Genomic DNA, 16958 nt, shown 5'->3' with positions numbered 1-16958 from the left:
TGCTTCGCCACTGAAAGCTGAAACACTCATCCGACGCAACCCCAGCAACCTGTCAGCTCTGATGCAACCACACAGGAAGCTGCTGGACTTTAACTCGAACACTCTTCGTCAGACGTTCAGGTAAACACTCAGTGGTTAACTGTATGGTACTTACACTGATTCTGTTCAAAGTCAGGACTGTCAGCTGTGGGTTTTATGTTAGTTCTGGCTCCAGAAGCCTGTTTCTTACACCCCTGCAGAGGAAAGTTTTTGTGGTTACTAGCAGTAAAACTACTTTTTGCATTGCCTGTGGTCTTTTGTGAACTCAACATCTCTTTCTTCTGGAGTTTTACTACTTTGATGCTTTATATCTTACCATCTCTCTGGGACCATAATTCAGCCTGGCTGTAACTGGACCCCCACCTCCACACCCCCCCCATCCTACCCCCTCCCCTCCTGACCCAGATCCAGAGATCCTCAGCCATTCTCGGCATTTGCTGTCGAGGAGAAGAGGGAACAGCTGGGGTAGCCCCCGCCCACCCACCAAAAATAAATAAATACATAAAAATTGCCCACTCTACTCTCTACGCTCTATGCCCCCTTATGCCCTGCTCTGTGTCTGCACAGTGGGCAGGCAGGGTTATTAATACCCCTGTGAGTAAGTTAGACAGGAAGAGCCAGGTTAGCACACCCAGCGACTGGTGCCTCTCCAACAGAGAGTGGCTGACCCTCTACACACAGGCACATACCAGCTCTGCCCAGGACTTTCACTTTCATCTGAAACTGTTTTTGTTTGTTTGTTTTGACTTTTGGGAAAGAAAAAAAAGACACAGAGTTAAGTCCTGTGATATCACCTGGCTGTTAGTGGGAGCAGAGGTGACAGGTTGTGGTCAAACTGGGGCAAAGTTGACTTCTGAGGGCCCAGTGTCTCCTCTGAGGTGATGTGCTGCCACCCAGTGGACAACACACGGAAAGAACATGTCAAATGAAGATTTGGCCTGAGTTCAATGTCATTCATGTTTTATTGGTCCCAGTGTCGAACAGCACTCTCACATTCCAGTACAGATAGAAATGACTAGAACTATAATCTCTACCAGAACTGGGGGGAATATCTGTCAGTAACTGTGGCATCTGTCTCTTCCAGTTGGCTGCGCTTTACCACAGAAGACAATGAGAACTAGCACAGAGTTAAACGTACTGATGTACTGTTATCAGCCTTTTAGCTCAAACAGGCTGAGTTGTGTTGATGCAGTAAACATTTCATACTCCATCTGGCCTTTAGCAGATGGGGGATGTGGCCTTTTCTCTGAAACAAGATTTTTATTTTCTCAAATGCGGAGTTCACTGGATCTAAACAATTCAGATCTTCGAGTAAGATGGCTGTCGGAAAATATTTCAGTTGCCTACATGAGCAGTTCTCGTGTTGTCCTTTGCAGGAACCCCCACTTGTCTGGGTCCAAAAACAAAACAGTCCTGAAGGAACACTGAGATCAGTCAAAGTGCATTCCCTAAGAGCTGGATCCAGAGTTCACCTTGTTTTTCAAGGACTGGTCACAGCTGCACAAATAAAAAGCTAGCTGAGAGAACAGAGGATGCGGTTAATGGTGATCCATACGTAGTCACCTGAGTTTAAGCGGAGGGGGGAGAGGGCTGACAGGGGGGGTGAGGGTGAGGAGAGAGTCCAGAGCTTGGTTTTAAGTGGTGGTCGTGTGAGAGGAGCTGCCTGTGGGAAGATATTTTACTCTTCTGTAGCCTCACTTCAGCAGCTCTGTGCCCCTTTTCCCATCAAAGTCCTTTATGTGGTCCGGATCTGAGCGTAGCGTATTTTAGATCTACAGAGCCAGAATAAGAAGAGGAGGGTTAATTATGAAATATAAGATAAGCCGATATGAAAGTGTGTGTGTGTGTGTACAGCACTATACAGAGTACCTTGGAGTCTTCTCTGAACTCTGTCTGGCCTGAGAGGTACTCTTAAACTGTGCTTCCAGTCTGGAGTAGATTCCCCCTGCAGGCTGCAATAACACACACACACACACACACAGAGTCAGGACCAAAAACAATCTGACATCAGGCAGCTGCAAAAACTAGGACAACAGGGCTGACAGCTCAACATCAGCCATCACCACCAGAAGTGAATTCAAACCACAAATCCTGGTAAAACGTTCATTTCCAGCAGTGTGATACTACACAACATCTGACATGTGTATCTACCAACAGGCACACACCTCCTTAGTGTCCTTAGATTTGCTCTGCTCCTGGTCTCCAAACCTCATCTTAGTCAGGTGGCCGATGATCTCCACCATGCGGCGCTGGTCTGGTTTGCAGAGACAAAAATCAGCACAAACAATAGAAACACAACAAGACAGAACTTGATCTAAACTCAGTTTCTCAGTCTCAGGCTGATCTGAATGGATGGTACTTAACTGATGAGTCGAAATACATTAAAGCATTAAAAACATTCATGTCCTGGAGGCTCCTCATTTACCTTCTTCCCTCTGAGCGTCCTGGTTGTAGCGCATGGAGCGAGAGCTGTCCCACTTACTTTTCTGGACGCTCACTCTACAAAACACACACACCACAGGCACCAGATGGATAACAACAAACACTGCCACAGACACAGAAATGTGTAATGTGTGAATTGTGTATGAGGACTTTCCAAATGATGGTTGTTTGCAGATTAACTCACGTGAACGGTGTGTTGTCCCTGGTCTGCGACTGGGGGAGGGAAAATCAGATTTAGAAATCAGAACAGTGCAGCTTTTAAAGTCACAGATAAAACAATGTGATGTTAACAGAGTATCTAAAGTTGAATTAGCAACTTCTAATATTTATAACCAAAAATGAAAAAAAGTCTTGATGTTCTATATTTATATTTAAAACATTTTCTCTATGAAAACATTTGCTATGCAGTGAACTAATCTTTCCAGTGTTCAGGTTTCATTCTGTGCTTTAACTCACTGAGGAATATGAAGTGAACATTAATGAAATCACTGACTCACTTTCTCTGGTTTTTCTTTGCGTTGGAAGTTTGGAGAGGACATCTGTTTCTTCAGAGGTCTGTGGGCCTTCTTAGCCTTCTTGGCCACTGGAAAGAGGGACAACAAACAACTATGATGAATGTGCCTAACGGCGTCTGGCGCCACCTGCTGGCCAACGGCAGCAAAATGTAAGAGCTGGAACAATGAAATGACAAAAATAGATGTGATGAAAATGTAGAGTGAGGGGTAGAGCAGAAGCCATGTGCCGTAAATAGAGCAGCGTTTCATCAGCGTGTCCTCTCTGTACTTTGATCATTTAAACTATGACAGTGACTCAGTGTTAAACAGAAGCTGCTGCCAGAACTAAACGGTCAGAAGAACCAAAATTCAGTGAAACATTAAATGACATTTTTCATGAGGTCAGGGGTGATTAGTCACCAAATCACAGCCTGAATGCATCACATGTTACGCGACTTAAGTCTGACTGATGCAACATGTCACATGTTTCATGTCACTGAATTTTTCAGGCCAATCTCAGCCTAAAGATAAAAGCATGAAAAACAAAATACTTACAATCATAATTATAAAGAAGCAACAATTCTTCAGTTCATCCATGTGCCACAACAACCAAGTGAATGGATTTTTCTTTTTCTTTTTTTTTTTTAAATTAACATCATTAGGCCAATGAATGTTCTCAGCATCACTTCACTAATAACTGTCAGGACTTTCAATCACAGCCCACTGATCACAATCAGCCACATAAACTGCAATTAAACTGTCATTACATTACACAGTACAAAACTGTGGTTACAACCGTAATGACAAGTACAGCTATGAGCCTGTAATCAAGCCTCCATATATCTGTCATCGTCATCCTATTTACACCCTGTTAAACTACTAAAGAGAAGAGCTGAAGGTGTGTTTTTGTTACTATGGAACAAATGTTTTTATTCAATCTGCCCACAACTGTACAAACTCTGTAGAGCTGAAATGATGAGTTCATTACTCCATTTGTTGAACAGAAAGATAAATATATATATAACTTTAGATATTATTTTGATGATTCATGATTCACACCAATAGATCAGCTTGCTTGTCTGTGTGTTAGATCTGTTACTCCACCTTGTTTCTTGGACAGCTCCTCTTCATCCCCCACCTCATCTTCGGTGACCTCTGACCCCGTGGTGTACTCCTCATCCTCTGACAGGAGCGACTGCTGTCTCTGAGAGGTCACACACATCAGCATTTTGCATACACCTGCATGAGTCTGCAATTCTGAACACAGCTGGCTAACAAAAGGACCAACACCAGAATAGAAGCAGATACTGTGTGATGAAGGAAACGAGGGAAATGTCCTACCAGCTGCAGACTCCAGTTTTTCAAAAGGGAAAACTGGTTAAAAAGAGAAAGTAGCTGAGGTCAGAACCAGGAAAAGGACAGATGCAGAGAGACACACACACACAGGTACAAGAAAAGCACCAGACTGAGAGAAACACACTGAGAAAGAGAGACTGAGAGACTCACAGTGCTGCCGTCTCCTCTCAGAGGTCCGAGGAGAGTTGGCTCCAGGAGAACATCACAGTCCTGAACCTTTTCTGCTCTGGATGGACTCTCCTCAGTACTGACACACACACACACACACACACACACACACGAGAAGAAAACTGCATCTCCTTGCACTTCTCACAGAAATTACTTCTTTAAAACAATGACTCGCACGCACGCACACACAATGACTTATGCTCACCCTTCTGCAGGTGGTGTGTTCAACAAACAAACAGCGTCTCTGTGCAGCAGCAGGTCATTAAGGACTCTGGTCTGGGCGGAGGTCACCTCATCACAGTTCTCTTCATCAGGTACGTTCACTATGTGGTCTCGCATCTTACAGCCCTGAACGCACAGACACAGACACAAACACACAGACACAGACACACACAGTTGACTGTATCAGAATATCTGGTCATACACTAAATATCTGGGTGGGTTAAGAGACATTTATGAGGTTGGACTACTGAAACTGTAGGATGACAAGCGATGAACTGAATTAATCCTGTATTAATGCTACTAATAAGAGCACTCTTTCCTCTTGTGTTTCTATTTTCCTTTTTTTTCCCAGAGTTCATTCTGTGGTGAATACGACATTGCTCCATCACTGAGTAATCACTATAAAAGAGAATGTGATAAGGTGTGCTGCTAAAAATGTAAGTTACACTGTTCATCATCTGTCTCTCTGTGCTGCAGTTTAGCTCCTGTTAACCTTTGTGCTATGTGTCAGGATGAGCTGTGAGCTGCACTGATTCATTCTCTGTTGCCACGGAGAATAATAGAGGTCAGTGGTCATCCCAGCATGCAGTGGGCAGAGGGCATGGAAACAAAAGTTAAAATAATGGTTACATTAAACACTGCCATTACTTAACCCACCTGAATGTGAAAGCACGCTTTGATTCATGGGATAACTTCATATTCATTAGTAACCAAGTAGATTATTTTGATAAAGGTTTTAATCAAACATGAGCTTTTCAATTCATTTGTCTTTCCCTTTTACTTTATTGTTGTACCTCCACACTACTGTTAGCACACAACAGGAGCAGGGTGTGTGTGTGTGTGTGTGTGTGTGTGTGTGTGTGTGTGTGTGTGTGTGTGTGTGTGTGTGTGTGTGTGTGTGTGTGTGTGAGAGAGAGTCCATACCTTGGGCATACCAGTGGGGTCAAAGCGGAGAACCCTCTGGTTGCAGCAGGGGTAAATTCCTGCCCCGTGCAGGCCTTTCTCAGCACCCAGGCCGGGGTACAGAACACTGTCTGGGTGGTACTTGCAGTGGGTGAGCTCTGCACACACAAACACCTACACACACACACACACACACACACAGTACTTGATGAATATATCAGGTTCAATCTCTGACTTTCTCCTCACACACATTCTTGAGTATTGTGGTTTTTCTCACAGTATGAAAATCACACTATTCATTTTTAATTTGATCATTTGTGCAATACACATACATACAATCTCACACACACACACAAACACACACACACTAACCTGCTGGCATCTGGAGCAGGTGAGGTAGTTAATGGTACCCCAGATTCTCCAGTAGACCAGGACCCAGGACTTGAGCTCCTCATACAGACCACTGATGTATTCATGCACATCCCAGCTTTTCTGTCTGCAAATGCACACACACAGACACACAAAAACACACACACAGACACAGTGATTAGGAACTCAAACAAGCAGGAAATAAAGAAGTGAAAGGTAAAGCTATGATTGTATGTCTGTCGTTGTACATAGCTGTGAAGCAGAGTCACTGTACCTGGTGTGTGTATAGATGATCTCTCCTTGAGCATTAATGTTGATTTTCCCTGGAACACAAGAAATCTTCCTCTCTGTGTCTTTGGTTAGCAGCTTGAGACACAGACCACACCTGGGATTGAGCACACACGTGACCAATAACAACAATGAGAAAAACTAAGGTAAAAGAAACAACTGTTCACGCAAAGAAATGAATTAAAGCAGCGAAAAAAAACCTGTCTGACAGAGAAACTAAGAAGCCAACTGCTCCCGCTCACCTGTAGAGAGTCGAGGCGTTCCCCGGTGTATCTCTGCTCTGATAGGCGGGATCGAACAGGCGCTCAATTTTCTTCTGGAACAATTTGCTTTAAAGGTGAAAGGAAATAAAAGAATGAAAAAAAAATCCAACACCATTTATTACTGCACGGTGATGTTGTCACAAATGTAAAGCGATACAGCTCATGAGGAATTCAGTCAGTGAATGTGGAAGGATGACTCATCATCACAGGTCTGACTCTCCCCTCAGCTCGGTTATATCAGCTACCTGCTGCCACTGACATGTTCTGAGAAGTGACTGGTTACTAACATTCAACCAGCTACACTCTGCATGGTAACTGGGGTTACTCTCAACAGAAGAGCACATATTATTTTCAATTTTATTTCCATACATATGCAATTTAGCTGCGCTTTGCTCCAGGGCTTTCCTCCTTTAATTCGCTCCACCTTAGCTTCACCTTTTCCCTCTCTGTCTGTGCACTGACTGAACATTGTGTTGACTGTTAGCATCTTACCTCTTGAACTTGTCTTTTTTGTCCCTGATGTCGTCCGCCTCATTGTGGTTGAAGAGCTCTGCGATGCGTGTTGCCAGATTGCTGTTGATGCAGTTCATGTTGCAGGGTGTAGCCACGATGGCACTCATGTGTTTGTGGCAGTACTGGATACATTCCTCCACCTAAACATGGACATGTAACACTTTTATAAGGGCCTTTCACAAGCACTGTAACTTTTATTTCTATGATCCTACCTTCACAAACACTGATAAAACACTACTGTTACAATGTTAGCTGCTCTTACAGAGCCTAAGTAAGTACAGCAGAGATGAGGATAGTTAGAAAACGTTCTAAACAACTCCTGGAGAACGTCTACACTCTTAACAACCATGCAACACCAACTTAACACAGCTCTATCTATGGGCCTCTTGTTTTCCCAGAATTTGAAAACTTCAAATTATTTGTGTTATAAATGTAAATGTAAATATAATAAGAGAAAATCTACAAGAACATTTCCACCATTTGACTTCAGCACTCACAGAAATGTAAGTTCCTCTGCGTTACATTTGAAAAACAAGGGGCCCAAAGCACATCACCAGACCTAGCATCGCACATCACAACACTTACTAACGTATCCATCTTCAAGAACTCGGAGGAGATCAGGATTGAGATCACATTGCTGGGCTCTGTAACCGACAAACACCACATGACCAACCAAGCAAACCCCACAACCAACAAACAACACAGAACACACAGCCAGTGACCCACCAAACACACACCACGTTTAGTGACCAATAAATCGAGCACCAGCCACTGATTTACTCTAACAGGTGCTGTAAGTGACAGCTCAGGCAATAATGTTGTATCTATTATTGTTTTACAGTTTTTCCAGGGATGTTACCGAGCCGGGGTTTGTCCTTGTTTCCCTCTCCTGCAGAGTTCCTCCTGACGTAGTTCATGAGCCAGTCAAAGATCTGCACGTCGCAGTGAACAGAGATGTCCACCTCTTCCCATCGCTGGGGGTCCACAGACAAGTACTCGGCGAAGTAACGCATCTCTTTCACTAGCAGATCTCTGGGACACGTGAAATCCTGCTTCAGGTTCTTTGTCTCATCACACACGTGGATGACCATGTTGGGACTGTAAAAATTTTACAGCTGTTATTATATACTTATGTTAGTTGGCTCATCAGCACTTAATAAAGATTGAGGATGAGCTACTACAGCTTACTCTCGTGGCTTCTGGGGTTTGTCATCCTCCTCTGCTGAGACTCTTTTCTCTTTCTTCTCCACAGCACCAACCCTTCCTGAGAGTGTAGATTTAGAGCCTGGTGACACCAGCAGAAAAAATGTAAATACACGCTGAACCCAGTTATCAAAAAGGAGTAACCATCAATACCACAGATGCACACTTTTTGGCACTGACTGCTCTAAAATATTTTGATTGTTCCAGTAGTCTGTGTTTTCAATAGCCTGAGACCATTTCTAAAAAAATAGTGATCTCAGTCTGAGACAGTAAAAAATGTATTAATTCAGTTAAACTTATTCTTGAGAGGAAGCTAAGCTGTAGCAGCAGCATATAAAAAAGAAAGTAAACATGTTTTATCTGTACTGCTCAGGGCAGCACTGACTAACCTGTAACTTTGCTGGTGCACTGGCTGCTGCCTGTCTCCACCATCTCCCCAGTGCCCAGCAGCGTGGACAGGCCATCTGAAGGGGAGGTACTTCCCTCTGTCAGGGCATTACACTGGTTGTCCACATGAGGGAAACCCCCTGCGTTCTTCAGCTCCTCAAATCGTCGGGCACACTGCAAGATCACATCACTGCCATGAGATTTTTTTTCTTATCAACAGGTCAGGACTGATGATACTAAATCGTGCAATGACTGATGGATGGGGCAAGAAAGATGGAGGGGTGGATGGATGGTAGCATTCATAATTACCCAACATTTAAGTTACCTCCTTGGGAGTGAATCCTGGAACTAGCTTGGCTACATTGTCCCAGTTTATGGGCTGGGGTACCCCCCACAAAGAGCCCAGCACCATGTCCAAAACTAGGACGTTGTTGTCATAGGGAAAGTTGTTGTTGTCTGAGCAGAAGCGGCTCATCTCTACACAGACAGAGAGAAACAAGTGACAGTTAGTCAACAGTGAATGCCTCTATCTGCTTGATTCTCATCATTTCAGCTCAAATTAGAGCTGAAACTATCTTAATAATCATTAGAGTCCTGTTTCAAGCAAGGATGTTGCACAGTCTCTGATTTCAGCTCCTCAATTTGGAGGATTTGATACTTTTCTTTGGCTTATGTAATAGTAAACTGTATATTTTTGGACTGTTAGAGATTCAAAACACCTACTTTTTATAGCCCAGATGAGAAATTGTTAAACTGAGAAAATAATCACCATATAATGGACAATGAAAATAATAGTTAGTGGCAGCTCTTATTCAAATTATTTGTGATTTTATTTTTGTAGGGTACCACCCCTACCCTGAAATGTGGTATGTAAGCAATAGCAGTCATACACAAAATATTATTACATTACTGAGTTATTGTGTCTTTCTTAAATTCACTTCTGCCTGCTTCCATGAAATTTAGTCATATTACTAAATTAACTTTAACCTTCAAATGGTGAATTTCCATCATTTACCTATATATCACGATAACTTGTCTCATATTAAATGCATGTGGACTGATCGTGTTTGGTGATTAACGATAGTGTCATTGTGTCATTCACTGTAAGTCAAAGTTATTGTGATTTTCACACACTAAATACATCCCAGGTGGTAACATCCCGAGGGCTCTGCGTAGCTTCTCTACGAGATAATGTCAGAGGAGGTAGAGCATGGATTTGTGCGCTTTTACATGTATTTGCTGATACAGGTGTTTGATGTAAATCAGTCTTAATGTCAACAGAGTAGTGATGCTAGCGCAGGCCGAGTCCCTCTGTCCTCCTGCTGCATCAACATCAGATGCTTTTAGGTCAAATTAAATCAGCTGGTTCTCTACACATAATTCAAACAGCTGCAAGCAGAACATAATGTTGACATACTTATCTGGTGTCAGAGTTATTCCTCCCCGTCGTCTCGTACAGTAAACTGAGCTGGTGCCTGTTTTATGTCATTGTGTATGGACAATGCTGATGCTGCGGTCTTCTCCTACCGGCTAACTGCATCCATTGCTGCTGCTAGCTAACTTTGCAGGACAGGATCTGCTGCCTTTAGGAACCCCTCGTAAATTCAAAAGCCCTCAAACGTGTCACGGCCAACAATTATCCGGTCTGTCGCATAGTATCGCTCATTTGTTGTTGCAAGCCTTTTCTCCAAATTAGTTCGAGTTACTTGTTATTTTGCGATGTCAAGAGAAATTATAAGGTATACACTGCCATTAACAATTTGCTAATTTCTTTCTAAGTGGACAAATCTTGCGTTGGTCTTAAGAGTAACGTAGCTATGCAATCAATTCTGTAAGATATTTAAGCACAAGTGGATTCAATCTTCCATATTCAATTCTATCCATAACTGCGGAAATTCCGATAGTCCGTCAAGGCGGCATTAGCTTCAGATAGCAAATAAGCCAGCTAAGTAAATACGTACTAATACTGAAGTGTACTAATACTGAAATTTTCAATGCCAGTGGCACGGGAAACGTGTATCAGCAGGCTGCACTTTAAAAAGACGAACTAAGCGCTCATGTCCTAAAATAATTTTGACGAATAAACGCTTTTTGAATGGTTCCGTCCGTATCTACAACAGTGATGTGTCGGTCAGGAATGAAACGGCTCTTAGAGCCGGCTCCTGATTGGGAGCCGTTTTTTTTTTCATTTTCTCTTTTTTCTTCAAGCCGCACGTGATTGGCCAATATGGGTTTGCGACCTGTGTTTGCGCTGAGTAGAGGGAGGAGGGGCGGTAGTTACACTCGCAGCAACAGTACATGAGCAGGAGAGCAGGAGGGGCAGAGAGATAGAGAGCCAGGGGCTACAAGAACAGACATTACGGATTAGAAATACGGATTAGAAAGGTACAGCTAAGAAAATGAGTGACACCAGGAAAAGAAGCAAAATCTGGAAACAATTCAATTTTATTGATAATACAAAGGCAGAGTGTAGAGTCTGCAAGAAAAGAATTTCATATATAGCCGGCTCCACAAAAAACCTGCACAGGCATCTGAGAAGTGTTTATTTGTTTAAAATTTGTTTAAAAGAAAGAAACTGAAAGTTTAATATTGTTAAAAATTGAATAGTAAATAATTGTTTTTTGTATTTTTTATCATTTCTTTTTGAGTGGAGTAAATGATATAATATTTATTTAATAAACATATATAAATTAAAAAATACATTAGTAATTCTTTTGTACATATTTTTAAATTTTTGTTGATAGTAAATTAAATATGGCATCACAATATGCTAAAAAACATCATAGTATACTAAAGCTTCAAAATAGGCCAAAAAAAGTCATACTTTAGTATGGCCACAAAATGTCATAAAAATGGTCATAGTATAGTAAGGCTTCAAAAATGGCCAAAAAAAGTCATAATTTAGTATGGCCTCAAAATGTCATAAATAAATGTCATTAAAACATCCACCATAGTACCGGTGGCAAAGAAACCAGTCGTCTCCTGCCTGAATGACTACCGCCCTGTCTCACTAACACCAATTGTGATGAAGTGCTTTGAACGACTCGTCAAACCACACATCACAGCCAGCCTCCCTGCATCATTCGACCCCCTCCAGTTTGCATACCGACCCAACCGTTCCACAGAGGATGCAATATCCACCACCCTGCACTCAGTCATCACTCATTTGGACCTCAAAAACACCGACGCCAGAATCCTGTACATTGATTTCAGCTCAGCGTTTAACACCATCATCCCACAGACACTAGTGGAGAAACTCCTGCAACTCGGCCTGAACACCGCCACATGTCTCTGGATCCAGGACTTCCTGACCGAGAGACCACAGTCTGTTCGGGTTGGGAAAAACATCTCCAAACCCATAACACTGAGCACTGGTTCTCCCCAAGGGTGTGTACTCAGTCCACTACTGTTTACACTGCTGACACACGACTGTGCAGCTAGAAATGAGAGGAACCTGATCACAAAGTTTGCAGATGACACCACAGTGGTGGGACTCATCAGGGCAAACGACGAATCAATGTACAGGGAGGAAGTAGATCACCTGGTGGACTGGTGTAGACTGAACAACCTGGTGCTGAACGTGGATAAGACCAAGGAAATGATCATCGACTTCCGGCGGACTCAGCCTGAGCACGCTCCCCTCAGCATCAGGGGCCACCCCGTGGAGAGAGTAGAGAACATCAGATTCCTAGGAGTGCAGATCTCACAGGACCTGTGCTGGAAGAAGAACACCTCAGCGATAACAAAGCGGGCCCAGCAGAGACTGCACTTCCTGAGGAGGCTGAAAAAAGCCTCTCTCCCCACCTGCATCCTCAGGACCTCCTACAGAGAAGCGTGGTGGAGAACGTCCTGACATACTGCATGTCCACTTGGTCAGGGGGGGCAGAGAAGATTATTGGAGTTTCTCTTCCCTCTGTCCAAGATCTCTTCCAGAGCCGCTGCAGGAGCAGGGCCCTGGGCATAGTTAAGGACTCCTCACACCCTCTCCACAGATTTGTTGAACTGCTACCTTCGGGCAAAAGATACTGGAGTATAAAAGGCAGAACCTCCAGACTCATCAACAGCTTCCTACCACAAGCTGTTAGACTACTGAACAGCTGAATCACCATCAAAGACAGCTTAAATGGGTGTTTTACCCGGCACTGGTCACTCTTATGCACAGCACTGGCACTTTATTAACAGTTGCTGCTATGGACATCACAATTTTTGCACAATGGGCGTCTTGCAATATGTTCGGGGGGGGGGGGGGGGCTTGAGGGATTTGAGTGTGTTTGAGTGTGTTTATTTCTTTATTTCTCTTAGTACTTATTTAGTATTTATTATTACTATTTTATTATTATTTTATTTCTCTATGTTGACCTTCACTCTCCTGACCCCAGGAAACGCTGTCTCATTTTGTCTGCACTGCAGTTGTAAGTACGGCAAAGTGACAATAAAGCCTGATTTGATTTGATTTAAAAATGGTCATAGTTTAGTAAGGCGTCAAAATCAGCGAAAAAAAGTAATGGTTTTTTTTGGCCTCAAAATGTCATAAAAATGGTCATAGTATAGTAAGGCGTCAAAACCGGCCAAAAAAATTCATATTTTTTTGACCTCAAAATGTCATAAAAATGGTCATAGTATAGTAAGGCATCAAAATCGGCCAAAAAAAGTCATACTTTAGTATGGCCTCAAAATGTCATAAAAATGGTCATAGTATAGTAAGGCTTAAAAAATGGCCAAAAAAAGTCAAAAATTTTTTTGGCCTCAAAATGTCAAAGAAAACGTCATAGTATAGTATGGCGTTTTTTTGGACCAGAAAAAGTCAAAAAAAATTTTGGCCTCAAAATGTCATAAAAAACGTCATAGTATAGTATGGCGTTTTTTTCGGGCAAAAAAAGTCCAAATTTTTTTTGGCCTCAAAATGTCATAAAAAACGTCATAGTATAGTATGGCGTTTTTTTTCGGCCAAAAAAAGTCCAAATTTTTTTTGGCCTCAAAATGTCATAAAAAACGTCATAGTATAGTATGGCGTTTTTTTGGACCAGAAAAAGTCAAAAAAAATTTTGGCCTCAAAATGTCATAAAAAACGTCATAGTATAGTATGGCGTTTTTTCGGCCAAAAAAAGTCCAAATTTTTTTTGGCCTCAAAATGTCATAAAAAACGTCATAGTATAGTATGGCGTTTTTTTTTCGGCCAAAAAAAGTCCAAATTTTTTTTGGCCTCAAAATGTCATAAAAAACGTCATAGTATAGTATGGCGTTTTTTTGGACCAGAAAAAGTCAAAAAAAATTTTGGCCTCAAAATGTCATAAAAAACGTCATAGTATAGTATGGCGTTTTTTCGGCCAAAAAAAGTCCAAATTTTTTTTGGCCTCAAAATGTCATAAAAAACGTCATAGTATAGTATGGCGTTTTTTTCGGCCAAAAAAAGTCCAAATTTTTTTTGGCCTCAAAATGTCATAAAAAAACGTCATAGTATAGTATGGCGTTTTTTTCGGGCAAAAAAAGTCCAATTTTTTTTTGGCCTCAAAATGTCATAAAAAACGTCATGGTATAGTATGGCGTTTTTTTCGGGCAAAAAAAGTCCAAATTTTTTTTGGCCTCAAAATGTCATAAAAAACGTCATAGTATAGTATGGCGTTTTTTTGGACCAGAAAAAGTCAAAAAAATTTTTGGCCTCAAAATGTCATAAAAAACGTCATAGTATAGTATGGCGTTTTTTTCGGCCAAAAAAAGTCCAAATTTTTTTTGGCCTCAAAATGTCATAAAAAACGTCATAGTATAGTATGGCGTTTTTTTCGGCCAAAAAAAGTCCAAATTTTTTTTGGCCTCAAAATGTCATAAAAAACGTCATAGTATAGTATGGCGTTTTTTTCGGCCAAAAAAAGTCCAAATTTTTTTTGGCCTCAAAATGTCATAAAAAACGTCATAGTATAGTATGGCGTTTTTTTCGGCCAGAAAAAGTCAAAAAAATATTTGACCTCAAAATGTCATAAAAAACGTCATAGAATAGTATGGCGTTTTTTTCGGGCAAAAAAAGTCCAAATTTTTTTTGGCCTCAAAATGTCATAAAAAACGTCATAGAATAGTATGGCGTTTTTTTCGGCCAAAAAAAGTCCAAATTTTTTTTGGCCTCAAAATGTCATAAAAAACGTCATAGAATAGTATGGCGTTTTTTTCGGCCAAAAAAAGTCCAAATTTTTTTTGGCCTCAAAATGTCATAAAAAACGTCATAGTATAGTATGGCGTTTTTTTCGGGCAAAAAAAGTCCAACTTTTTTTTGGCCTCAAAATGTCATAAAAAACGTCATAGAATAGTATGGCGTTTTTTTTCGGCCAAAAAAAGTCCAAATTTTTTTTGGCCTCAAAATGTCATAAAAAACGTCATAGTACAGTATGCCGTTTTTTTCGGCTAAAAAAAGTCCAAATTTTTTTTGGCCTCAAAATGTCATAAAAAAACGTCATAGTATAGTATGGCGTTTTTTTCGGCCAGAAAAAGTCAAAAAAAATTTTGGCCTCAAAATGTCATAAAAAACGTCATAGTATAGTATGGCGTTTTTTTCGGCCAAAAAAAGTCCAAATTTTTTTTGGCCTCAAAATGTCATAAAAAAACGTCATAGTATAGTATGGCGTCAAAATCGGCCAAAAAAAGTCCAAATTTTTTTTGGCCTCAAAATGTCATAAAAAACGTCATAGTATAGTATGGCGTTTTTTTGGACCAAAAAAAGAAAAAAAAATTTTTGGCCTCAAAATGTCATAAAAAACGTCATAGTATAGTATGGCGTTTTTTTCGGCCAGAAAAAGTCAAAACATTTTTTGGCCTCAAAATGTCATAAAAAACGTCATAGTATAGTATGGCGTTTTTTTCGGCCAAAAAAAGTCCAAATATTTTTTGGCCTCAAAATGTCATAAAAAACGTCATAGTATAGTATGGCGTTTTTTTGGACCAGAAAACGTCAAAAAAATTTTTGGCCTCAAAATGTCATAAAAAACGTCATAGTATAGTATGGCGTTTTTTTCGGCCAGAAAAAGTCAAAAAATTTGTTGGTCTCAAAATGTCATAAAAAACGTCATAGTATAGTATGGCGTTTTTTTCGGCCAAAAAAAGTCCAAATTTTTTTTGGCCTCAAAATGTCATAAAAAACGTCATAGTATAGTATGCCGTCAAAATCGGCCAAAAAAAGTCCAAATTTTTTTTGGCCTCAAAATGTCATAAAAAACGTCATAGTATAGTATGGCGTTTTTTTGGACCAGAAAAAGTCAAAAAAATTTTTGGCCTCAAAATGTGATAAAAAACGTCATAGTATAGTATGGCGTTTTTTTCGGGCAAAAAAAGTCCAAATTTTTTTTGGCCTCAAAATGTCATAAAAAACGTCATAGTATAGTATGGCGTTTTTTTCAGGCAGAAAAAGTCCAAACTTTTTTTTGGCCTCAAAATGTCATAAAAAACGTCATAGAATAGTATGGCGTTTTTTTCGGGCAAAAAAAGTCCAAATTTTTTTTGGCCTCAAAATGTCATAAAAAACGTCATAGTATAGTATGGCGTTTTTTTTGGACCAGAAAAAGTCAAAAAAAATTTTGGCCTCAAAATGTCATAAAAAACGTCATAGTATAGTATGGCGTTTTTTCGGCCAAAAAAAGTCCAAATTTTTTTTGGCCTCAAAATGTCATAAAAAACGTCATAGTATAGTATGGCGTTTTTTTCGGCCAAAAAAAGTCCAAATTTTTTTTGGCCTCAAAATGTCATAAAAAAACGTCATAGTATAGTATGGCGTTTTTTTCGGGCAAAAAAAGTCCAATTTTTTTTCGGCCTCAAAATGTCATAAAAAACGTCATGGTATAGTATGGCGTTTTTTTCGGGCAAAAAAAGTCCAAATTTTTTTTGGCCTCAAAATGTCATAAAAAACGTCATAGTATAGTATGGCGTTTTTTTGGACCAGAAAAAGTCAAAAAAATTTTTGGCCTCAAAATGTCATAAAAAACGTCATAGTATAGTATGGCGTTTTTTTCGGCCAAAAAAAGTCCAAATTTTTTTTGGCCTCAAAATGTCATAAAAAACGTCATAGTATAGTATGGCGTTTTTTTCGGCCAAAAAAAGTCCAAATTTTTTTTGGCCTCAAAATGTCATAAAAAACGTCATAGTATAGTATGGCGTTTTTTTCGGCCAAAAAAAGTCCAAATTTTTTTTGGCCTCAAAATGTCATAAAAAACGTCATAGTATAGTATGGCGTTTTTTTCGGCCAGAAAAAGTCAAAAAAATATTTGACCTCAAAATGTCATAAAAAACGTCATAGAATAGTATGGCGTTTTTTTCGGGCAAAAAAAGTCCA

At 40.4% G+C, this 16958-nt stretch overlaps 1 protein-coding gene across 2 annotated transcripts; it reads right to left on the bottom strand.

Annotated features, from left to right (window-relative positions):
- Positions 1 to 994: 994 nt before the first annotated feature.
- sanbr (SANT and BTB domain regulator of CSR) lies at positions 995 to 10780 on the bottom strand. 2 transcript variants are annotated; one of them, XM_041050718.1, is made up of 21 exons: positions 10065 to 10780; positions 8973 to 9124; positions 8650 to 8821; positions 8246 to 8342; positions 7917 to 8155; positions 7643 to 7701; positions 7037 to 7197; positions 6524 to 6610; positions 6268 to 6378; positions 5997 to 6120; positions 5646 to 5798; positions 4705 to 4847; positions 4482 to 4578; positions 4317 to 4349; positions 4080 to 4179; positions 2979 to 3064; positions 2666 to 2694; positions 2465 to 2538; positions 2205 to 2293; positions 1909 to 1991; positions 995 to 1811 (listed from the first exon to the last, which is right to left on the bottom strand). In XM_041050718.1, exons 2-21 carry the CDS (start codon positions 9120 to 9122, stop codon positions 1775 to 1777), a joined length of 2124 nt encoding a protein of 707 aa, XP_040906652.1. In that variant the 5' UTR covers positions 9123 to 9124; positions 10065 to 10780; the 3' UTR covers positions 995 to 1774. The 2 variants fall into 2 exon arrangements, with proteins under 2 accessions (XP_040906652.1, XP_040906653.1); XM_041050719.1 differs by lacking the exon at positions 4317 to 4349.
- Positions 10781 to 16958: the final 6178 nt, after the last annotated feature.

The sequence above is a fragment of the Toxotes jaculatrix genome, chromosome 11, assembly GCF_017976425.1.
Source record: "Toxotes jaculatrix isolate fToxJac2 chromosome 11, fToxJac2.pri, whole genome shotgun sequence".
NCBI lineage: Eukaryota > Metazoa > Chordata > Actinopteri > Toxotidae > Toxotes > Toxotes jaculatrix.
This window is presented reverse-complemented; position numbering and strand designations above follow the sequence as displayed.